We start from the raw sequence: 25,088 nt of genomic DNA, 5'->3' as shown, positions 1-25,088 counted from the left end.
TTCAAAGCCAGCAGTTGGATGGTTATCCCGCCACCGGTCGGCTTTTTAAGTTCCAAGGTGGTAGCGGAACTGCGTTATCTCTTAGTCGCCTCTTACGACACCCACGGGAAGAGAGGGGGTGGGTAGATTCTTTAGTACCCTAGCCACACAGTATTCACAGAAAGCACATTTATTAAAAAAAACATGTATATCAGAGGCTGTCACATATAAAACAGTGATTAAGTTACCTTACCTTGAAAACACGACGACATTGTCTGTATGTTAATAATCATTAAAGTTTTCCAAAATTTACTTAACAAGATATTCCAATTGGAGAAACTCGCTAGATTCGAGCAATTCCCTGAAACACAATCAACCAATCCTCCACAAACGACAACGTCTCAGCACGTTACAGCAATAGCTTGTATGAAGCAATTGTTCGAAGTGATTCTTGGAATCGAGTGCTTTGTATATAAGCTAAGTCGTACATAGTTCACACAGGACTTAGACGGAATGAGGATTCTGTAATATTAAGAAGATCGAAGAAAACTGAACTTTACGAAATAAAAGTAGATATTTCGTTTGTAACATTGAATTTACTGTTTTAAATGTAAGAAAATATTTTAACTAAGTATATTTCTAAATCGCCGCGTTGGCGCAACGGTCCTATGGAATGTGCCTGTTACGCTGGCGGTTGTGGGTTCGATCCCCGCACATGACAAACATTTGTATTGGCCATACAGGTGTTTGCTGTGGTCTGGGTGTTTGTGCAGTCTTTGTGGGTCTCCCCACCGTGCCTCGGAGAGCACGTTAAGCCATCGGTACCGGTTGTGATCATGTAAACCTGATAGCGATGGTTACTCATAGTAGGGAATATGTCTGCAAATCCACATTGGAGCAGCGTGGTGGATTAAGCTCTGATTCTTCTCCTATATGAGGAAAAAGCCCAGCCAGTCTAGCCCAGTAGTGGGATAGTAAAGGCTAAAGCGTAAGTATATTTCTAATTGATTTTTTCAATAAAAAAAAAATTCAATATTTAGAGATCACTCAGACATATTCGGATTATAGGTCTCGGTTTATTCTACTGAAAGAAACCTCGCTAAATTTTCAGCAGTCGCCAGTTACTCTTTTAAAATGTCACCAATTCCATTTCGAAATAACTTTATTTTATAGAAGACGATAGAAAGGCGTTAAATTGCAGTCTCTCCAGAATGTAATCCTTTAAGCCTCGTTTCGTCACGTCGGCGAGAAAGTGTACCGACTGTCGTCTGTGAGAAAGATTATGTGTCTCGCAGTAGTAAAGAAAGGATATTCTTAAAATAAGTATAGTTTATAGTCTAAAATTATCCATATAAAGAACGAGTGTTCTTTAGACCACACGACTTAAGTGAAACTTACGAAACGCAACTCTCTATCTTTACTAACTTATATCTCCCTCTCAACTTCCGTCCGATTCGCCCGATCACACTTTTCGTAACGCTCTCGTCATGCATTGCGCGTCAAGCGTGTGTAAAGTTCAAATACAAGTAAGTTACACATGCTACCAAACATTAACGAATTCACGCACACTCGCATGCTCATACACACCTACGCAACCACGTACGCACGTACGCAGTAACGCACGCCCACACAAACGCACATACGCAAGCACCCAACGACACGTGCATATTTTTACACTAATTATCTATTTGACGTTGAAAACATGACCAAACTAAGTCGATAATTTGTAGACAATTGACGTGCCCCACGGTTTTATTTTAGTCTAGTCTATGCATATGTTTATAATTCCCACGACTGTATCTATTTTATTATTTTTTGGTTTTTAGTACATTTATCTTAAACATTGCAATGTATGTTTAACATAAAACCGTTTAACTTAAAAAGTTTTTTTACCTATTTTTATTGATGTGAACGTTGGAGTTTTCGTTTCAAATGTATAAAATAACTGTTGATATGCATTTTACTTATTATTACCAGTTCTTCGGAAACTGTCACATTTCTGACAAGATCGATTTGGCAGAAAAATATGTTTATTCTATTTTTAAAGACAGCTTCGTATCGACTTCGTAGTGCCGAGACCGGCGCAGTTTGCAGTGACCCTGCATTCTGCTCCTCGGGTTGTAAGAATTTGGGTGTAATATTTGTATTTATATATGTATTACATCTATGAATATTTTATCAAAAAAAAAAACTATTTAGCTATACCAGTCGGCTGTTACCTATAACACAAGCATTAAGTCTACCGTAGGAAGAAACAACCGTGTGTATGTTATAGATATTAATACAAAATATTGGCTTAAGAAATAAGGCATAGCGTTTTAACGGGGAAATGCTGTCAGCATTCTTGGCACGATTCCACGCGGACATGATTTATACCAAAACTATCTGTAAATATTTAGTTATTAAGATGTGAATTGTAAATATGTATAATGTTTAATAAATAAATAAATAAATAAATAAAAAACAATAAATCAATCGCGCTTTTATTTATTTTAATAAAATGGTTCATTAAGAAAAAAAAACCCTGTCTTTATTTCTTCATTTAACATACTTTACCTCAAGTCTTTCTGATTTAATTAAATCCTTAGCTAAAGTTTTTATTAAAAAGATATTAATAGATAAAGCGTATAATTTGGTGCAGGATTACACAGATGACAAAGATGTGTGGACTTAGTGACGCTGTATTTCATGCAAGATATTACCAATTTTGTACTAAAACACAGTTTATATATTATTTTTCAAAAGAGTAACTGCGGAGTTTCTTGCCGATTCTTCTCTGCAGAATCTACATTCCGAATCGGTGGTGGCTTTACTTTTACAAAAATAATAAATACTAATTTTAATTTGTAAAATTTCTATTCAAAAGTGCTTTTGATTTTGATTTTGAGCTACTGAAATTAAAAACAGTTATTATAAATTCCAATTAGATTAAGGTTTAGAGTTTTGTTATTTAAATTGGCAATTAGATTAGACCGTTGTCTATTTGATCTAAACTATTAAATTGTTTCGGGACTTGTAACACAACCACCTTGGAACTTAAGAAGCCGACCGATGGCGGGATAGCCATCCAACTGCTGGCTTTGAAATACACAGGCCGAAGACGGGCAGCAGTGTCTTCGGTGCGACAAAGCCAGTACTGCGGTCACCAACCCGCCTGCCCAGCGTGGTGACTATGGGCAAAACACATGAGTTCACGTTATTTTTGGCGTCAACTTGTGGAGGCCTATGTCCAGCAGTGGACTGTATAGGCTGTAATGATTGATTGATTGATGATTGTAACACAATCCCCGATAGCTTTGGTTACTTATTAACTACAATTATACGAAATTACTTGTATTTATACTAATGTTACTAAGAGGAAATATTTGATTGTTTTGATAAGCAATCAGTTGCAAGCAAAAAGCTAGCAGTTGGGTGGCTATCCCGCCATCGGCCGGCTTTATAAGTTCCAAGGTGGTAGTGTAACTATGTTATCTCTTAGTCGCCTCTTACGACACCCACGGAAAGAGAGGGGGTGGCTATATTCTTTACTACCATAGCTACACAGCTAAAGATCGCTAGCAGGTTTTTATGATAACAACCAGGACCGTCAGTTTAACGTGCTCTCCGAGGCACGGTGGGGGATCCACAAAAACACACATCCTAACTAGAAAGAAATATTTATACAACTACAAAAATACATTCCGAGCGTGAATCAAATCCGCAAAACACCGGTGTATTAGCGTCTACACGCACCGTTACACCAGAGCGGTTGTTAACTGCACATAGTTGAAAATTCCACATTTAATGAACACAGAACACAACTCTACATCAAAAACCGCTTAAAAAGAATAGGTGTCAATCTATATACCATTTTTGCATAAAACATTTTATTTCGCGAATATTCTAGAACGAACGCGAACTTTCGTATAATACTAACTTTTATACATTTATAAGTTCCCGCGAAATTCTCAACAGAAATCTTTTCAGAATATATTCAGGTTGAAACTATCTTTTGGTTTTCGGGAGTCGTTTCGTCGCCTTTTTATTTGCTAAGTGAAAACAACTATGGACTTTTATTCGCTATTTTCGGGTTTCTATTATGTGTATTAAAGGTTATGGTGACTTCATCAACTAGATTTTTTATAAAGATGTATAATGCGCCGAAAACACAATACACAAAAATAGGTGTGTATAAAAATAGTGTTGAAAATTTCCTCCTTTTTAACTGACTTCCAAAAAAGGAGGTGGTTCTCAATTCGATTGTATTTTTTTAAATGTACATATGTTACCCCAAATTTATTGATTGGGTTTACTCATGAATGTTTTTTTAAATCGAAAGGTGGTACATGTCTTGTCTCAATTAACGATTGTTTGCCGGCGTAGTTGTATTAAAAAGGAAAATAAAGTTTTGATATTTTTTTTAGATATTAAGAGGTCTTGTATAATCTATGGCCAATCTTTTCGGGTCCGCCGTTAATGGCTTGCTCTCCATTCTGAGTAATTCGGATCTGGAACTAACGTTCCGTGTGGCTTTTAGGGTTCCTTATTTAAATGAGGATCACGCTTTAGCAAGCGTTGGATCTCAACAAAGACATGGCAATATATAATGCACTAGGAAGGAAGTTGACAGACAGAGGTCCTAAAACTATAATATATAGGTGTAAGACTTCTAACTACATTCCTTCAAATGGAGCCTTCTGCAGGTGTGATCATGTTCTACGTGAAAAAAAAATTCTTAGCCCTTTTTTAAATTTTAGTTTGTCTTGGATATACGAGCTACATACTTCTGCATAACCGTCCATTACAAATTTTCTTAGAACTAAAAGCAGTTGATAAAGTGTGATGAATACCAACTGCCCCATGCAACTAAAGAACCGCATATGGAAACGAATCCTTTCTTGTAGAATGTTTTTACGTGTTCCCGAAGTCTATCAAAGTAACTCGTCTATTTAAACCAAGACAAATTTAAAAATGGGCCAGGATTTCTTTGATCTTTATAGTAATGGTTCCGTCATACTGGTTCTTTATAGTAATGGTTCCGTCATACTGGTTCTTTATAGTAATGGTTCCGTCATACTGTTCAATATATCGCTGATATTTGCATGCATGACGAGTGCATTCGCCAGCTTACTCCCCAAGTCAAGCGTGCGTAAATAACTTTTATTTAATTTTTTTTTATTTGGCTAAAAGCAAGCGTACCCCAAAACAACAAACGATTCACTCCACGTTTCAGATTAAATATCAGCAATATATTAAAAGGTATTACGGAACCTTTACTATATAACACCAGGTCTTACTTCGCGGGCTTTTATTTACAGGCGGAATCTTTCCACGGCCGATAAGTATAACCTTATGTGCGTTCTTTCGTCTCAAATATGGATTACATGGCGTAAAAATTGACCGAATACGAGTCAAATTCTCATATAAAAAATTTCGTATTTTACAGTGTTTTTGTTCTGATTTGAAACAGCCTCTAAAAGTTCCAATACTAGGCAAAGGCTTCTTTATATAGAGCAATAGTTTAAAACTTAACCTTCTATGCTGCTCCAAAGAGGGCAATTACTAGACTAAGAGTAATGATCGCTATAGACGGGTAGGACAAAAACTATGAGCTTTACTTGTTTTTCGAGGTATGATGGGGAGACTAACAAAATTTACCGACCGACAGACAAGAAATGAATATTGCTAATATCTGACTTGAGCGGGATTCGAACCTAAACTAGAGGCTCCAAGGCCATTGTCATACACTATCTACTACGTAATTATTATTCGAACTTCTGTATGGACAACCTTAAAATATCGACAAAAAGAAACTAGCGACCGTTTATAACTTACGTGATTATTCCCAAATTATTTTATAATTAATTAAATTGAATTTTCTTAAATTTTGAATTGCCTTTCGGTAATACTGGGGTAGGGTACAGCAGGAAATTTCCTGCTCAAAAATATAGAGCAGCCCGACTGGGGTAGTACCTCGACCTTAGAGAAGACCACAGCTAAATAATAGTGTTTTCAAGCAGTATTGTGTTCCTGTTGGTGAGTGAGGTGACCAGAGCTCCTGGGGGGAATTGGGGATAGGGTTGGCAATGCTATAGCTACGGTATATAAGCTACGGTAATCGCTTACCATGGTGAGCCGTACGCTGATTTGCTGACCTAGTTATAAAATTAAAAAAAACTTGAAACCTTGACTACTACTTATCAATATTTAAGATTCATCTGTTTTAAAATGGAGTTTTCTTCGTAATACCAAAATGTCCTCAGTCGAACCGTTATCCGATATTGTTACCGGACAATGCAGTACTGAAGTTTGCGTTAACCGTCCTCTAGTATTGACCATGTATATAAATCAGATAAACAGTCAAAACTGTGTTTTAGGCTAATAAGTTATGTGGCGTATTTCTATACCAAAGGGCTGGCTAAGTGCCAGAACGAGACTCAATAGATAGCAGTTTAAATTCAGCCGGGAGCAGCATTATGCCATTTCAGTTGGCATAATTATCGTCAAAGGGGATTCACTACGACTTAAGGTGGTCGCCCACATAATTCTGTACGATTAATTAAAAATGTGTTTTCTTTACAAAATATTTGTCAAATGGTTAAAAAAATTGATTTTATTTTCCTCAAAATATTTCAAAATCTTTGAAATAAGCTGATTCTAAAAGTGTTCCTACTGTTTAGCAAAAAGGTTCATATATAGGTATATGTTACACAAGAATATTTAGATAATGTTCTACTAATAGAATAGTAGTGCGTGCGTGCATGCGTGTGTGCGTGTGTGTGTGAATAGAATACATTTTCCATCGAATCCATTTTAAATTGCTTTTTTCCTGCCAGTAGTTTTCTATCTTCATACTACAAAACAAAATAGAGGCTTTATATACAGACACCTTAAATACATGACATTAGACTAGTTGAAATATTTAAAATATTTTTGACCAAAAATCAAGAACTATGCTTTCTTGATTTAAAGCGCTGCAAAGCTTTATATATGTAATTGGTGGTTGATCAGCATCAACCTCAACTTCTGTGAGTGAATTATTCTCGTCGCTGAAGCTATTCCAAACGCTTTCTTCCTAAATTGACGATAAACGCTTTCAATTCGAAACCTAATGAGCGCTCAGTGGTATGATCCAGATTTATACAACAGGGCTTTTTTATAAAAATATAATTGTATTCACCAGAATATTTACAGATACGGCCTCTAGATTGTTCTGAATGAGTCTTGCAAAAATAGTTTCTTAATTTTTGAGGTTAATTTTTGAAAATATTTGTGTATCAAAAAAGTTTTTGTGTAATTATTATTCAATGGTATATATATTTATCAATAACATACATTATTTTTATAATTAACTTTTTTTTTAAATATGACAAAATAAATTACTGTTATGAAAATAATATGCAAAAATAAGTTTATAAATTATACATTTAACTAATTATTCATTTACAAATACAATATTTTTTTTTGGATTTCTTGGGATTCCTCCCGTGACCATGGTTGCTGTAAAGTATCCGAAGCGTCGGGCATTTAAAGCACTTAATAAACCGCGATAAAGTCCAAAAAAGTTGTTTCATTATAAAGAGTGATATTCGCGTAAACATTAGAAAACAATAAATTATTATTAACACCATTGGAACAAATGTGTTATAACAATCTAAAGTATTAAAACTTAATACCGAAGACCCATTATGTGGACGCTTACAATTTTTCCGTTCACACAATCGAATTGAACCCGGGGCGTGGTTATTCGAAAGAATCCTGTAATTAATTTCATTCCGTCGTAATCCCGACTAATTCTTATAAAACAGAATTTTTATCATACTTAATTTCGTAGTCTTTATTGAAAAAATTTAATTGTTCTTGGAATTAATTTTATGGATGTAATTAGAGTTTTATGTTTAAGAACTAATATTATTTAAATATGATATTTTACATTTATTATTTGATCTGTTCTAGGGTGGAGACCGCGTCTTGGCAACCGCAATGTGGGACGTCCTCCTCCGCTGGACCGTCGATCTACGTAAGATTGCCGGTGTAGGCTGGATGAGGATTGCGGAAAACCGGGATGTCTGGCGCGAACTTGAGGAGGCCTATGTCCAGCAGTTGACTACATTAGGCTGAACTGACTGACTGACTAACTGACTATGATATTTATCGTTAGTCGTCGCTTTTTTTAGCATTTAGATATATTTTTGCTCAAATGCGCAACGCATAGGAGCGATAAGTTATTAAATATAAGATGAAATTGTATGAAATGAAGATTGAAATGAATGAAATAATGAAGATAGACAAATTAAAAATAATGTTTAATCCAATCTAGTTAATTACTCTTTTAACAACTAAATAGTACAACGTTGTAGACCATTCTACCTTGTTTTAAATTTCTCATCATTTATCATCATCATCACGGCCTATACAGTCCACTGCTGGACATAGGCCTCCACAAGTTTACGCCAAAAATAGCGTGAACTTATGTGTTTTGCCCATAGTCACCACGCTGGGCAGGCGGGTTGGTGACCGCAGGGCTGGTTTTGTCACACCGAAGACGCTGCTGCCCGTCTTCGGCCTGTGTATTTCAAGCCAGCAGTTGGATGGTTATCCCGCCACCGGTCGGCTTTTTAAGTTCCAAAGTGGTAGCGGAACTGTGTTATCCCTTAGTCGCCTCATACGACGACTTAACTTTGACTTTTTTGAATAGTAAATTTCGTGTTGAACACCTCACACTTAATGACTTTCCGTTGGAAGGAAATTTGAAAATACGAGGCTGTCATATAACCCATACTAATATTTGTTATAACGCATAATTGACTGTTCAATATCGCAACAACTTGGCACTTATATGAAATACAGTAAACAAAGTACTGACGATGCGTTGGCGCAATGGTCACAGAACTGTCGATCCCCGCACATGACCAACATTTGTATTGGCCATACAGATGTTTGCCGTGGTCTGGGTATTTGTTCAGTCCTTGTGGGTATTCCCTCCGTGTATCAAAAAGCACGTTAAGCCGTTGGTCCCGGTTATTATCATGTACACCTGATAGCGATCGTTACTCATAGCAGGGAATATATCCGCCAACCCGCATTGGAGCAGCGTGGTGGGTTAAGCTCTGAACCTTCTCCTACATGGGGAAAGACGCCTATGTCCAGCAGTGGGATATTATAGGCTGAAGCGTAAGCGTAAACAAACTACATTGAATAATTAAATATATTTTCTAGTTTAATTTTGCAATCGTCGTTTAGTTCATTTCGTAAGTTGTCTCAAAAGAAAGTACACTAACAGAGAGCTATAGACAATTACAGCATTCAGAGAAATGCAATTTGGAGTGCCTTTGCTCTTATAAAAAGTACCAATAAAATAGACAGCTCGAAAATAATTTCTTTGAAAGGCCAAGCTTTATTGTACTGAGTTTAAATGATTTATTATATTTCTGTAGATTTTTTTTTTACGTGATATTTTAATATTGATGCTATAAAATAGTACTAAATTGGTATTTGAACTTTATAATTGCGCTGGAGTTGATTAATAATTTACGTGACTTAAAGAATGAGAAAAAAATTATAGTAATCATATGATAGAACTATACGTGACGACGTGACATAATAGTAAATCATTTCACAAAATTTTCACAAAATATTATAAAGTGCTAAAATATTAAGGATAGAAATTCAAACAATTATGTAAGAAAGAATAATTTTCATAAAGAAGTTTTAATTTTTTTTATCAAACATAAAAAATTACTTCAGCCAATCGCAGTCCAATGCTGAAAAAAAAAACGAGTGTGCTTTAGACCTCACGACTGAAGTAAAATTTCTTTAGCTCCATCTAACTTATATCTCATCACAACTCTGTCGTCACGCATTCACCAGCTCATTCCCACAGTAAAGCGTGCGCAAAGAAGTCTTACTTCAAAAAAAAAAAAACACGTACAAACCTAACACAAACCTAAACACACTAATGCGCGAAACGAGAAATATTGAAGGCCACTTAAAACGAAATACGAAAACGTCGGTGGGTACTTTCAAGAAATTTCCATTTCCATCGATCCCCTTCAGCTCTCACGACGTAATAACGACACTCACGGAACTCCTTGCACGTACGGAGACACCGCGAAACGTTAGCATGCAGATAAATTATACAACTTTGAATCTTATTTTCTGTGGCATAAGGAAACAGTGGATGAAAAAGTTCCAGTGGCGAATTCCAATCCAGTGTGAGAAGCTAGGATGTAAATTGAATGAAGCTTACTTATGCTATATCCGTGACGAATAAAGATTCTGGTCAGAATTTTGAAATTAGAACAACGTAAAATATACAGATGTTTCATCTTGGTGTGCGTAGAATGAATTCTACAACATACAAGATTAATTTCACACATGTTAATATATCATTTGATATTCGTTCCAAATTTAAAATTGCAAAATAATAAAAAAAAATGTTTTGTTGATTATAATAACGAACAATGACACGCACACAGAAGCGCAGAAGTTAATAAAATATTAAAAAATGTTTAGAGGTCGTAACATCTGTTTGTGACTATAACTAGCTCGGAACGTAGAATGAGAAAAAATATGGTATAATTTTGTTTGCTCACAAAGAAAAAAAAGCTGACTTACATTGACAAGTATCACAATATGGTAGATGAAAAAATAGTTAAAAGTAAATTACGCATTATAAGATATAACTCGAAAAGTAGTTATCAGAATTCAATTAATAATGCAATCGAATTGAGAACCGCCTCCTTTTTTGGAAGTCGAGTAAAAATGGTCTAAAATAGGAGGTTAAATAAGAATAATTATCACATACGTTCTGAATACTAGACTATATATTTAGAAAAAGTTAGAAGATAGAACATAATTTTTCAAGTCCAGATTCTAAATTTCCAGCACTCTCAGAGCCATTGACTGATGCGCAGCATCAATCAGTAGAACCCGCGCCGCAGTTGGCTTCTTATTTCTTCGTCTTAAGAGAGGATGTGATGTTTGATTTTTGTTCTGCGCTCTTTAATTCCTGTGTGGTTCAAGCTTAAAACAGTAAAGAAATAATAACTAAAAAAATAAACTTTTAGGTTTTATAACTGTGTTGTGGCACTAACCCCCCTCTCCAGTATAAGATAGAACAGCGTTCTAGTAAAGTTTTATCAAATAAACAGTCAATAAATAAGACAAAAAAAAACAAATACACAATACGGAAGACGGGCAGTCAACCCTGCGGTCACCAACCCGCCTGCGCAGTGTGGTGACTATGGGCTACACGCATGAGTTCTCGCCATTTTTGGCGCGAACTTTTAGAGGCATATTTCCAGCAGTGGACTTCGATAGGCTGAAGTGATAATGATGTATTAGATTATTCATTACAAGAGGTATTAATTAATTTCTTGGGTTTAATGGCTTTCAGTTCATATATAAGTAAAAAAAAAAAATGAAACTTGTACGCAATAAGTAATTTCATTCAGGACACGTCTGCTTCAACGGCCATCGGTCCTGCGACACATGTGACCAGCCCACTGCCACTTCAACTTGCTAATTCCGTGGCCTATGTTGGTTACTTTCGTTCTCTTGCTTATTGGATAGTCTCATTTCTAATCCTATCTTTGAGAGAAATCTCGATCATAGCCAGTTCCATAGCATATTGAGTGACTTTAAGCTTGTGGATCAGTCACTTCTTCAGTGTCCACGTATCGGCTCCGTACATCCGTATCCGTACACACAGGCAGAACCCATTGCTCGAAGACTTAAAGAAGTTACTGTTGCTGGAGCTGGGGATGCGTTGTGTTAACAACAGAGGTAGTCAGCAACGCGATTGTGGTTCTTCTGATATTGTAGGCGAACATTGGCTACTGCAACTGTATTCCATCAGGTGGATTGCACGCTTGTTAGCTACCTTAGTAGTAGTCAAGATTGTGTATCAAAAGTTCATCTAATAGCAAGCATATAAATTACTCATATCTCCATAATATTAATACGATTTTAACACAACCTCCTCTAACTTGCACCACTTACCACTTCCAATAATCACATTGTTCTTCGTCTGAGTCGGTGACAAGGACGGAGCGAACATCGTGATCGGTACTGAAATATCGCTTTTTAAAAGGAACGAATTTCACCTACTCGAAGCTGCTCGGGTTCTTCCGTGGATTTCGATTTTTGAAAAATGTTACATTTTGCACTATTTACGTTCATTTTTAGTATATCTCTGAAGTGAAACTTTTTTAGGTGCATGAGGGGTAAAATTTTTACGGATCAAACGCGTCATGCGATACGATTTTAAACGTCCATACCACGTTGAATACACCGGTTCTCATCCGCCCGAAGTTAAGCAACGTCGGGCGCGGTCAGTACTTGGATGGGTGACTGCCTGGGAACACCGCGTTTTAATTAGTTTTTGTTTGTTTTCTAATTTCTTACGTTTCACATATCGTAAATTTAAAAATAAATATAAATCTCTAATTTAAACGGAAACTACCGTGACATTATGGATTTCTTTTAATTATAAAAAAAAAATAAGTTGTTTTTGGTAATTAGCTCTAATTACCAAACCTAGCGTGTACTATAAAAACTACAAAGATAATTACATTATATCGATAGTATTACATTGTAATCTAACTAGATGACGCTAAAATTAAATGTTTATAAAATGTCGTTAAAATAATTTTGACACTATAATGTCTCATTGCAAGATTTTTTTTTTTTAATTTAGCTTAACATAAAAAATTATAGATTGCATTATGAAACTCAATTTTTATAAGAATAGGTACTTAGAGTAAAGCGTATTAAAGAAATTCGAAATACGAAATGTAGGGTAGTTAACGATAGATGGAGTAAATAGTTCGTACATTTTTTTTTCAATTATTTAATTCGTTTTTTTTTTAAATACTTTTTTTTAAATTAGTTTCACAAAGAAGTTTTACTTCTGACTATTTTTTTACGTACTTTAAAAAGAGTCTGTCAAATTGATACGTATGTTGAATTTAATGAGCTGCTATATAATTATCTAGAATATTTATTAAGGCTGTAAGTAAATGTACAAAAAATTAACAGCGTTTGTATTGACTTATATGTTGATCCAAATATATATCCGTCAGTCATTTTTATTTCGTTTTTAAATCAATTTAAACATTGATAGTATTTTTATTTATAAAAAGAAAAAAATAATTTTGCTATTCAATTAGTTAATTTCCCATTTGACGATTGTATCGACGAGATCTTCTGCACACAAACTTTATCTTTGATTAAGCTTGTTCAAACTTTGCTTACTGAGAAATAGTTTTTTAACAGTTAGTTCCAGTTTTGTTGCTTCACTCGATAGCTAGGGAGATGTTTCGCTTTTTTCACTAATAAAAAGTTTTCTACGTACATAGCGAGCAATACTGTTGACATTGAAAGTTGCAGGAAAACAAAATGTTAATGAAAAAAACGAGTGTGCTTTAGACCAAACGACTGAAGTAAAACTTCTGCACAATAGGTCTGCACTGTGTCTTAGATATACGAAACGTAACTATGGAGAAAGAGAGAAAGAAAATATGTGCTAGTACCTTTCTCTCTTGCTCCGTTCGCCGCGCTCGATCACGTTTTCGTAACGCTCTCGTCACGCATTCACCAGCGTACTCCTCAAGTCAAGCGTGCGTAAAAATGTCGTCACTTATTATTCAATCTTAGAAATGTGTAAAATATAAATCACGTATGTGGTAATCAAAGCTAGTTGTCGCCTTGTGGTCGAAATCCGGCCATAATTAATTTATCTTATAAGTTTGAACATTATTAAGGTTGTAATAAATTCATTATGGTTATGTTTGACATTCAGCATAGACAAACAATATTAATCTATAAACTATTCTCAATTTGACGTCAGACTTTAACAATAAACAAAAGAGTATATATGTGTGTGTGTGTCAAATACATGGTAGTGTGTGTAATGTTTTTTTAAAATTAATTTTATATATATTTTATGTATAATTAAAAAATATATATATTATCATTCTGCACTCCTTCTCTATATGAACTATAAGTGTGCGAAATTTCATACTCCTTCGTTTGCGCAATTTCTGTGAAAAAGGGGTACATACAAAGTTTTTGCTTCACGTATTAATATATAGATTATAATATATATAGATATATATAGAAGTCGATTTATTATTTAAACATTAGCCATAAGGTCAGTGATTGTTAGAATAAAGTATGGTTATATGGTTTCTGAAATTCATTGTATTAATTATTTATATCGATGTATTAAAGACAACAAAGTAATATTAATACAAGATTATCATAACATAGTATAAAACAAAGTCGCTTCCTGCTGTCTGTATGCTTAGATCTTTAAAACTAAGCAACGGATTTTGATGCGGTTTAATTTAGTAAATAGAGTGATCCCAGAAGAAGGTTTATAAGTATAATATGTGCATGATATAGTAGAGGAACACTGACAGTTTTTGCAACTTTGCGAAGCCGGGGCGGGTCGCTAGTTTTAAGTATTTTTTAAATATGCGCCAACCCGCAGTGGAGCAGTGTGTTCGTAGATTACTTCGACCGTTTTCCTACACGTACTCGTATAAAGATGCCTATGCCCATCAGTGGGATGTTAGAGGCTGCATTATAGTTTAATTTTGAAGAGTATATTTGCCACTATATTATTGATTATTCTCATTTTTGCACTCTAGCAAGCAACCGCATATTCACCAACCCGCATTGGAGTAGCGTGGTGGTTTAAGCTCTGATCCTTCTCCTACATAGGAATGAGGCCTATGCCCAGCAGTGATATATTACAGACTGAAGCGATAGCAAGCATGGCGCTTGCAAGCTAATTTTTTAATCAACTGTGACCATGGCATTTGAAATACTGCGGAATTGTGTTAAAAAGACTTAATTTTTTTTAATTTATACCAAATTTGCCGAAGAAATTGAAATCGAATCCACGAAAACCTAAAGTCAAATAAATCAAAAAAAAAAAAAAAATCAAATGAATCGAATTCGTTAGTCAAACGAATTGAATTTATTATCTGTAATTAAATATTTCTCTGAAACCGAGTGTTTTACTTAAAAATCTTTCGTTTCTTAGGCTTTGAATAGTATTATTATGCCGGTATCTTTTGAATATTCAATGTTCTTGCTGTTTTACTTTTTATTTTTAATGGATTAGATACTTTGTGTAAAGGTATTTTAATATTTCACTACTTCTTGTTACTATTTGTAAGTAATGGGTACTACACAGATAATAAATATCTTTAAAAAATTCTTATTAATTTTTCAATATTTAGATAGATTTAATTATGTGTTATATTTTAATTTTTTAAATAGTTAGCAGAAATATTGTATAATTATTCTTTTAAATTATTTTTTCTGGCATTGATCCTGTTTTTACACGTGGTATGTCACTATCCCAACACACACACAAACATACACAAAAACACACGTGTCTGTGCGTGTTGTTAATGTTTGTCATTGAAAATAAAATTTACCTTAATCTTATTTTTTATATTAAATATTAAATTTCCACACATGTAATCAAAACTAAATTTCTTACAAAACGTAAGACATAAACCTATTTATAAAAACTCAAAGCGTATTTGACTTCTAAAACTTCGCTCGTAACCGTCACGGCGTTTTAGCAAATAGTGTTCGCGAAATGAAATTATTACCAAACTCCTTAAAACAATAAAAACACTCAAACTGTAAACAAGGGACGAATCAAACGTAAATGAGTTACAAATTGAATTTTCAAACAATTCTAAACCGATCCGAGCCGCAAAATTCACATCACAAGTTTGACAGTCTTCGAATGAATAAGACATGAAGAATGAATTTGGAGATATTATGCAAATTTGTTACGAAAAAAAAAAATTGAAACCGAAGTTGGCTTTTTAACTTTGGAAAGCAATAGAAATTGTTTTCGACACTCTTTTTACTTTATCTTGCCTTTGTAATAGCTATTTTGCGGGGAATATTCTGAGTGGAACAGGATTTTGTTATGAGTTTATTATTTAACTAAGGCACAGCAGGAACGGCCTTAACACAAACACACACAGCAGGAAATATTCTCAAACTCTGGAGCAGCCCGACTGAGAAAGAACCTCAACCGTAGAATAACTACGAAATTTATTTTAAAGTGTAGTAATAATATAAGTGTAGTAATAATATACAAATTAAAGTGGAAATAGGCCGGCCACATAGCGCGGCAGAAAGATAAAAGATGGACCTACAATACCACCATATCGAGAGGACCTCAAGGAAAAAGAAAGAGAGGAAAACCCTCTACCCGATGGGAGGATGAAATAAAAAAGTTGCTAGCCCAAAGTGGTGGCTAATAGCACAAGACAGAAAGAAGTGGGCATCATCGGTGGAAGCCTTTACCCAACTTTTTTTTAAACTAAGTAATCTATAATATAAAAATGAGTCGCTGAATGTGTTGCTAAGCGCAAAACTCGAGAACGGTTGGACCGATTTCGCTAATTCTTTTTTTAAAATATAACTTGAAGTACGAGGATGGTTCTTACGGAGAGAAAAATTCTAAAAAAAAAAAAAAAAAAACATTTAAATTTCCTGAAAAAGTCTAAAAACAACACTTTTCTATACTCCCATACAAAAGATTTGTGATAATACTTAAAAGTCAATTTGAACTTTAATACCATACGATAGTTTGTGTTAGGCGATACGAAGTTCGCCGGGTCAGCTAGTTTAGTATAAGTAAAAGTATTTACTAATATACTCTATATATTACTACTATAAGCAACTAGTAAAACTTTTTAATAATATATTAATAATAGTTTCTGATCTACTGTAGCAATGGTCAAAGAAAGGCTTTTTTAATCTATAATTTTTATTTTAATAATATACAAAAGAAAATATCGTACTAGAAATTCACAAAAAAAAATTTAAAACATTGACAGCGAATATTGAACTCCAGTAAAAGAACTGTGTTAATTAAGCGTTACATTCTCAAATGGAAGTATAAAAAAATATACTTATATAATTGGCAGGCTGCCTATCTCAGACGCTGAATATCGATGTGAACCATTTGGACCCGGCCGCTGACCCACTAAATATAGATACCATCCATATCTCGACCTGCCATCCTGTCTTGTGAAATATGTTTTTTTCATTATAGATTTTTATCGCTTTTGTATTTTATATATATCAGTTGTTTCTATTACGTGTTTTTGAAGTAAAGCTTCTTTACGTACGCTTTACTTGGGGAGTAAGCTGGTGAATGAGTGACGAAAGGGTTAAAAAAAGTGTGATCGGGCGAAGTGAACGGAGCAATTACGTGTCGTATATCTAAGACACAGTGCAGGCTTATAGAGCAGAAGTTTTACTTCAGTCATGTGGTCCAAAGCACACAAGTTTTTTTTAATATGTTTTAATTTTGGTTTAAGTAATTACTGAGTGAAGCAGGTTTCTCAAGCAATTCTTTTACCAGCACAGCGGTAAGCAAGATTAGGATCTGATGTCTGATGGTAAGCGGTTACCGTTTTTTCACGTTTGATTATGTATTATGCTGTGTGGCTACGACAGTAAGAAAATTGCCACCCCGTCTCTGGTGACTATGGGCAAAACACATAGGTTCACATCATTTTTGGCGCGAGCTTGTGGTCTATGTCCAGTAGTAAGCTGTATTAGGCGGAAGTGTTGATGATGATGAAAGAAAGAAAGAAGAAAGAAAGAAAAGTTCTTTATTGGCCATTATCATTTAAAATTTTTAATATTACAAATAAGTTAGAAGGCCAACCAGGTCTCTGCCTCAGCATTGCTTTTTATTTATTTATTTATTTATTTATTTTATAGGTACATCCACAGAATACATACAAAACATTATATATGAATCATTACTACATTATTATCTAATATGTATCCCATTACGGAGTACACAACATTCCACCTTATATTAAAGTCATGAAGCAAGTATAATTAAGATAACATCACATAAAAATTTTTAAAGTAAAAAGCAAGAATCCTACTCATTAACAATAAAATTCATTTTAAACGATCAATAATCAAATTTATATAAAAAAAAAAGTCAAAGGTAAGTCAAGAGAATATTAATAATCCAATATAACTAAAATTTAAATAATTATATCAACATATAAAAATACAATAATTGCTATATGTTACTATTTAAAAAATCAAAAGGAAATAAAGTGTCATTGTAATACCATTGTCAAAATCATTATACACAAATTGTCTATCATGTCAAAAAGAAGAAAAAAAAAAAAAACAAATTGATTATTAAATGGGTTTATAGGACAAAGAGAAAAAAGATAAAAAAAATATATCTAATTACAGCCCGCTATTGATTTTAGTATTTGATTTTTAAATTTATGTAAAGAATCGCTAAAAATGTCCACATCCGGCGCCCGGCTGCACAGCTCGCCATATTCCACGCAAATTCTGTTAATGGGGGAGTGGCGACCTAGATTGGTCCTATTACGAGAGCATTCAAAAATGTGAGAGATAGGCTTGCGAGGACTATTATAGGGGACACAAAGATTCACCCGAGACAGAATATCAGCAGAGTCCATGAATCCATTGATTACTTTATACAGGAACAGAAGGTCGAGCAGTTTGCGTCTGTCTCTTAACGTAATCAAGCCGAAGTGATCCAAGCGCTGATCATAGGAACTTCTATGAGAAATTCCTGGAGACGTAAAAGCCAGGTATCTAGTGAAAGCTCTCTGGATACCCTCTAGCCTCTGCGAATGCACAACATACGACGGGCTCCACACAACACTACCATACTCGAGGTGACTACGAACCAGACAATTGAATAAAAGTATCGTTGTGGATGGGAGTCGAAAATCTCCAGCATTTCTCTTGACAAAACCCAACATCCTAGCAGCTTTACAAGTTACACTGTCCACATGTATATCAAATTTGAGCTTGCTATCAATGACGACGCCGAGATCTCGCACCTGTGACACCTCAAGCAGTAAAGCATGTTCAATATAATAAGTGCTAGCAATGGGGACTCTTTTTTTAGTCAATTTAATATGAACGCATTTATTTACATTTAGTATCATGCCATTAGCGTCACACCAGCGTTTAATGCCATTTAAGTCACTCTGTAAAAGTGCCGCATCGTCAAAAGAACCTATAGTTTTATAGAGTTTTAGATCATCTGCATATAAGGAATAATTTGAATGCTTAATTTCGTTTGCTATATCATTGACAAATATTGTAAAAAGAATGGGACCCAAAATTGAACCTTGTGGGACCCCTGATCTTACGGTGTAACATTTAGATGAGTGTCCTTTAATATTAACTACTAGAGACCGATCAGCTAAATAAGAAGAAAACCAATGCAGAAGAGACCCAGTAATACCAATGCGTTCCAGCTTAGTTAGCAGCAAGCTGTGACTGACCCTGTCAAAAGCACTACTGAAATCAGTATAAATGGCATCTATTTGGTGACCCCTGTCAACCCCAGTCATCACATCGGCAACAAACTCAACCAGATTAGTCATAGTCGACCGACCCCGAATAAATCCATGCTGATAGGTAGAAATATATGGACGAACAAAGCATGTTAAAACCGGACGTATTAGTTGTTCAAAAAGTTTAGAAACACACGAGAGGATGGAAATAGGACGGTAGTTTTTCACGTCATGTATATCCCCCTTTTTATGAACAGGAACTATTCTAGCTCTTTTCCACTCCACAGGGAACCTCCCATCGCTAATAGACCGATTGTAAATAAGTTGCAAAGGCAAAGCCAAAACCGAAGCACATCGAATTAGGAAAACTGGCGGAACTTTATCAGGACCCGCACCCCCTGACGGTTTCAGAGAACCAAGACCCTTCTCAACCTGTTCCACCGTAAAGTGCAAGCTTGACATATTACCAAACGACAGATATTTTACTAAAACTTGACTCGACAGACAGCGGTAAAACAGGCTGAGAATCACTACAGGCTAAGGAAAAATGATCAGCTAATAACTGCGCTATAGATTGACCAGAATTCGCAGACTCACTACCAGAATCCATCACAGAAGGGACAGAGTTATCGCCATTACGTTTTTTATTTATATAACGCCAAAAAGTTTTGGGATTCTTCTGAATACTCTCTTCCATGCGTCTTTTATAACGAGATAAACAAGTTTTATTTAAATTATGGCAAAGGTTTCTCAAAATTTTTAACTCCAAATGATCACGGGGATTTTTATAACGGGCGTACCTTTTTCTAATCTTTTCCTTTTCGGTGAGCATTCCTACAAGAGCGTTAGTATACCAGGGCGGTCGATGCCTTGACTTCTTCATAGTCGTCAAAGGCACATTAGCGTCTATGACACTATATAATTCATTATAGAAAGATAATGTCATACTATCGACATCATCGCAATGACTAAACCTCTCGCTCCAGTCAATTTCACCCAAGTGCTGCCGAATTCTATCATAATTAGCTTTGTAGAAACTACGATAATCTCCCAATACTGGACGCAAAAAACACGTCGGTGAAAGGCTAAATGTTATCTCGAAACTTGGATGGAACGGATCAAGCTTACTTAGTAAGTCTGAAGATTGCACAACCGAACCACCAGAAACATTAGTAAGGACCAGGTCCAGGATCCTGTCATCACAATTTCGAACAGCGCATATTTGATTCAAACTATTAGTAAGCATAAAATCAACAAACGCGGTACCAATAGAGTTATTATAATTGCTAGGAATAATCTGCAGAGTGTCCTTATCAAACACCCAATCAATAAAACTTAAATTAAAATCGCCACATATGACAACTTTATTCATTTTTAGTAAGACGCGACTGGCAGAGTTTAAAAAATCACTCAAGGTTTTTAACTTCATTTGCGTGCTAGACGTAGGAGGTAGATAAACGACACACAAAGCCAACTTCTCAGATTTACCACAAAGATCAACATCAACAACAACCCATAGATCCTCGCCTGCGCTCTCCCAGTCAGGCATTCTCCTTGATTGGAGTTCTTTAGAGACCGCCAGCAACACTCCTCCCCCATCCTGTTTGGACGTGGCTGTAATAACTCTATCCCTACGATAAATCACGTAACGAGAGTCCATCAATTCAGAATTATTTATATTACAATTGAGCCAAGTCTCAGTAAAAGCTATCACCTTCATGTTAGACATAAGAATGTTATTGTAAACGTCATTCGTCTTTGTCCTTAAGCCCCGAACATTCTGATAATAAATATCTAATATAGCCATGAGGTACAAACATAAGCCAAAGCAAGAACAATAGAATACATTATATGAATCAAATAATAAGCTTCAGACTTTCATTGGTTCGAATTTGAATAGCTTGACATTTTTCATCTTTACGAACAAATATCTTTCCATTACGTACCCAAATGTATTTATATTTATTCTCTTTCCCCTTTATGCGCGCCGCAGCATGAAGAGCCTTGTTTGCAGGAGTTAGGTGCTCGGCCACGTAGATAGGCACACGAGTTCCAGCAATACCAAGATGTTTAGAACTCAACTTGTCCTCTGGGTTTTTCCTGTTGAACACTGCCACTGCCGCCAAAAGTGAATCCCGCAGACGAGGACTTTTAAGCTTCACCACTACGGGACGAGGTCTGTTATTCTCATTAGAGAGTTTAGCAACACGAGTTGCATGAATTATATCGCAGTCATCCAGAGAACATCCAACGGTGCCTGCAAGCTGTTTCGCAACGCTACAGACGTTTTCAGACCTATGTTCAGGAATACCGTTGATTTCAATGTTACTCTCCCGCAAATGCTGTTCAGCTACAGCAAGTCGTCGAGACAGCTCAACAATCGTGGATGACATTACGGAACCAGCAGCTTCCAGTTTAGTAATCACTGACGACTTTTCCTCGATATGTTTTTTTAGATCTTCAAACTCATTGTTTACAAAACTGATTGAATCCTGAACCGCAAGCAAATCGCTTTGTATAGATTTTAATCTGTCAGTGACTCGACGATCAATGGCCATGTGAAGAATACTAGTAACTTCCTGCTTTATGATTGCCCGCAGCTTCTCTTCAGAAACACAGTCGCAGCCCACAGATGACGGTTTAGGTGAAGTGGTCAAGGAAGCTGTTTTCGACTGCTTCAAACGCATAGTGTTAACATAGCTAATCTCAGGGCTATCATCATGCCGCTGATCAGAGGGAATACTATTAGCACGAAGTAAGGACCTGACAGGAGTATTCTGGTTATCAGACTTAGGTCTCTTGCTTAGACATTCGATACATTGCCATCCATCTCTCTCGGATACGGTCATAGAACTATAGTGGGCAATAGACAAGCCAACACAAATCAAGTCATAATTCAAGGAATATTAGCTTAGCAGCAAATTGTTACTGCTAAGGCGCTGCTCTTCCGTCAGAGCCTGCATCGGCGACTTCAGACGCCAAACGCCACAAGAACATAATGTGCTTAATAAAAAGAGAATATAAAATAAAAATCAACGAAAGATAGACACGTAAAAAAAAAAACTTAATAATGAGAAAAAAATAACAGAAGTAACAATAAAAATATTCCAGAAAAAAAAGAAAAGAAATATATAATAATATAACAGTCATACAGCCTGACTAGACTCACACAAAAGATGCTCACTCATATTTAACAGTCAAAGTCAATGTCAATAATATACTTATAGTAAATAATTAAAGAGAAATATATGTAATACATAAAATAAATAATAACATTAAATCAATAAAATAAATAAATAAATACATAAATAAGAAAACGTATACGGAGTGCAAGCTTCTGTCAAGGCTGTCACCAAAAACGCACACGTCCAGAGCGACAACCCGCTAACGCGAGAAAATGTCACGTCACTGTCATCAAATAAGAGTTACGACGACATATTTTGTACAAAAAATTGTTGTATTTTTGCAACGTGGTCGTGACGTGGACAATAGTATTATATGTCATGACGTGGCAGTGGTTATAGAGCGTAGTAGGGACCAGTCAAGGAGTGCAAACCCCCCGGAAACCGAGACAAAGTCCGCCCCGGCAAGTCGCGTAGACCCGTAGGTAAGTTAGGTTTTTTGCCAAGTTAATAACTGTATCTTTATAAGACGTTTAAATGTGACTCTGGATTTTAGATCGCGCATTGGGGGCGGTAAATCGTTCCAGCACCGGGAGGCCGCAAACCTGAACGATCCACGAAAGGCAGCAGTTCTGTGCGCCGGCGTCTCGAAAACACTAGTACAAGCACGCCTGGGGTACCCTCCATGCACCTTAGTCCACGCCAATTTGCCAAATAGATATTGCGGTGTGCCAGTGCTCAGTAAGTCGAACATCATTGTAGACAAGTGCATCCTCCGGCGAGACTCCATGTTCAGTATGTTCCTATTATTTAATACAGGTGTGATATGAGCTCGCGAGGACAAACAAAAGCAATACCGTGTACAAGCATTTTGCACTCGCTGTATGAGTTTTGAAGTTCTAACAAGCAAGCATGGACCATAGACGGTATCACAATAGTTTAACTTAGATAGTATGAGTGACTCGCACAAGGTTAGTCTTAGTCTCTCGCTGATATAGGGTCTAATGTTATATAGAAGCTTCAATCTATAAAAGCAGTTACGGGCGCACTCCATAATATGTTTCTCAAAGCGGAGGTCGCCATCGAGCACCAGGCCCAGGCTCTTAACGTTGACCACACGCTCCACCCTTTCCCCACCTATCATTATGTTTATGGGTATGTTATCATACAGAGCAATCTTTTTTCTAGAACCAGTTACGAGGAGCTTGGATTTCTTGGGGTTCAGGACAAGGCGCCCACGCGCTCCGCGAACACCACGTCGCGCGCCTCCAGCGCCACGCCCAGCCGCGCCGCCAGCACGGTCACCTCGTGCGTCGCGCTCACGCCCTTGTCCTCGGGCAGGTGCCCGATGTCGAGGTCGGACAGCAGCGCCTCCTGGTCCCGCTCGTTGAGCTCGAGTTTGAGCTCTTCGACCTTGCGCTCGAGTGCGACGACTTCCTCCGCGCTGCCGGCGTCCTGGTGCTTCTCGAGAGCGTCCAGCCTCTCTTCGACGCTACTCATGCGCTCGTTGAGATTCGAGGGAGACATCCGCAGCTGTACCAGCTCCTCCCGAAACTCCCTCATAGCGGCGATGCTTTCTGCGACCTCGCGTCGAAGGTCGACGACGACGGCCGCAGTCTCCACGACGACGTCCTTGGACGTCGCCCCGGGAGAGCTAGAGGGGCTCCCACTCGCCTCCTCGATCCCCTTCACTGGCGTCTGGCTATTGTCGCCTTTCCGAAAGTTCCGCTTGCAAGCGGGGCAGGACCAGTCTCTGCAAACCTGACCCCTATCCGAAATACCGACACACGCCCTATGGAATTTGTTCGGGCACAGGGAGCAGGTGACGGCACCTGTCGGCGAGAGAAATTTACCGCATCCCCCACAATTAACCATGTTTGCACTGGTACTAATTAGTTCCACTATTCCACGATAGATGCGACAAGGCTATAAACTATGATCTGTATAGCAATAAATGCGCAGACACTCAATTCACAGAGTACCCTCTACTATAATATTATGCGAGTGGATATATATTATTATATCGCGAGTTTTCTTTGGGAAAGAACTCACCCAGAGTGTCACCCACAATGCCACAGCGTCACAGGCACACAACACTCACAACCACGCGTTTCAAAGAGGGTAAAAGTACGTATTTTTATTTAAATTGCGAGAATACACAGATGTGAACTGTACCGTTTGACGTCTCAAATGTCCCAAATGTGATGAGTGATGATTATGTATTGTTATAGCAATATTGAATGTTTTACTTTACTGTTATTATAAAATTACTATTCTTTATTATTCAAGCTTACGTCCCTCCCCCCATCTGATGGTAGTTGGTTACTGTAGTCTACAAATGCTTGCACCACTTGTTGTTCCTATAATTGACTATTTCAATCATTTTAAAAATTAGTAACATATTTTAAAGTACTAGGCAAACAGAAGTGAAGCGGAGTCCTGTAACTACTAATTTATTTGACATTTCAATAATAGATAACAACAATAACATTTTCATGTCGAGATTACGAACAAATCAGAATTATAAATCCATTTGAAATGTTATTGAATTATCAGCTTATGTGTTTAACGCTATTACGCATACACAGTGTTATTGATAAACAGGAATAATGAGCCTAAGTTGAAATCGATGACTATTAAC

At 36.3% G+C, this 25,088-nt stretch overlaps 1 protein-coding gene, 1 long non-coding RNA gene and 1 pseudogene across 2 annotated transcripts; 2 read left to right on the top strand and 1 right to left on the bottom strand.

The window, feature by feature from the left end:
- Positions 1–12,228: 12,228 nt before the first annotated feature.
- LOC123669798 lies at positions 12,229–12,340 on the top strand (annotated as a pseudogene).
- A 7,448-nt stretch (positions 12,341–19,788) lies between these two features.
- On the bottom strand, positions 19,789–21,045 carry LOC123669672. Its single transcript, XM_045603264.1, has one exon. The coding sequence runs from the start codon at positions 21,043–21,045 to the stop codon at positions 19,789–19,791; it is 1,257 nt and encodes a 418-aa protein (XP_045459220.1).
- Positions 21,046–22,812: 1,767 nt separating this feature from the next.
- Positions 22,813–23,677, top strand: LOC123668688. Its single transcript, XR_006745624.1, has 3 exons — positions 22,813–22,932; positions 23,004–23,188; positions 23,636–23,677. It is a non-coding gene; the product is annotated as an uncharacterized LOC123668688 (long non-coding RNA).
- The last annotated feature ends 1,411 nt before the right edge of the window (positions 23,678–25,088 follow it).

The sequence above is a fragment of the Melitaea cinxia genome, chromosome 3, assembly GCF_905220565.1.
Source record: "Melitaea cinxia chromosome 3, ilMelCinx1.1, whole genome shotgun sequence".
In the NCBI taxonomy this organism is placed as follows: Eukaryota; Metazoa; Arthropoda; class Insecta; order Lepidoptera; family Nymphalidae; genus Melitaea; species Melitaea cinxia.
This window is presented reverse-complemented; position numbering and strand designations above follow the sequence as displayed.

Bases quoted from the DNA above. Each gene is read 5' to 3' on its own strand.
- LOC123669672 (XM_045603264.1), bottom strand. From the start codon at position 21,045: ATGAAGGTGATAGCTTTTACTGAGACTTGGCTCAATTGTAATATAAAT.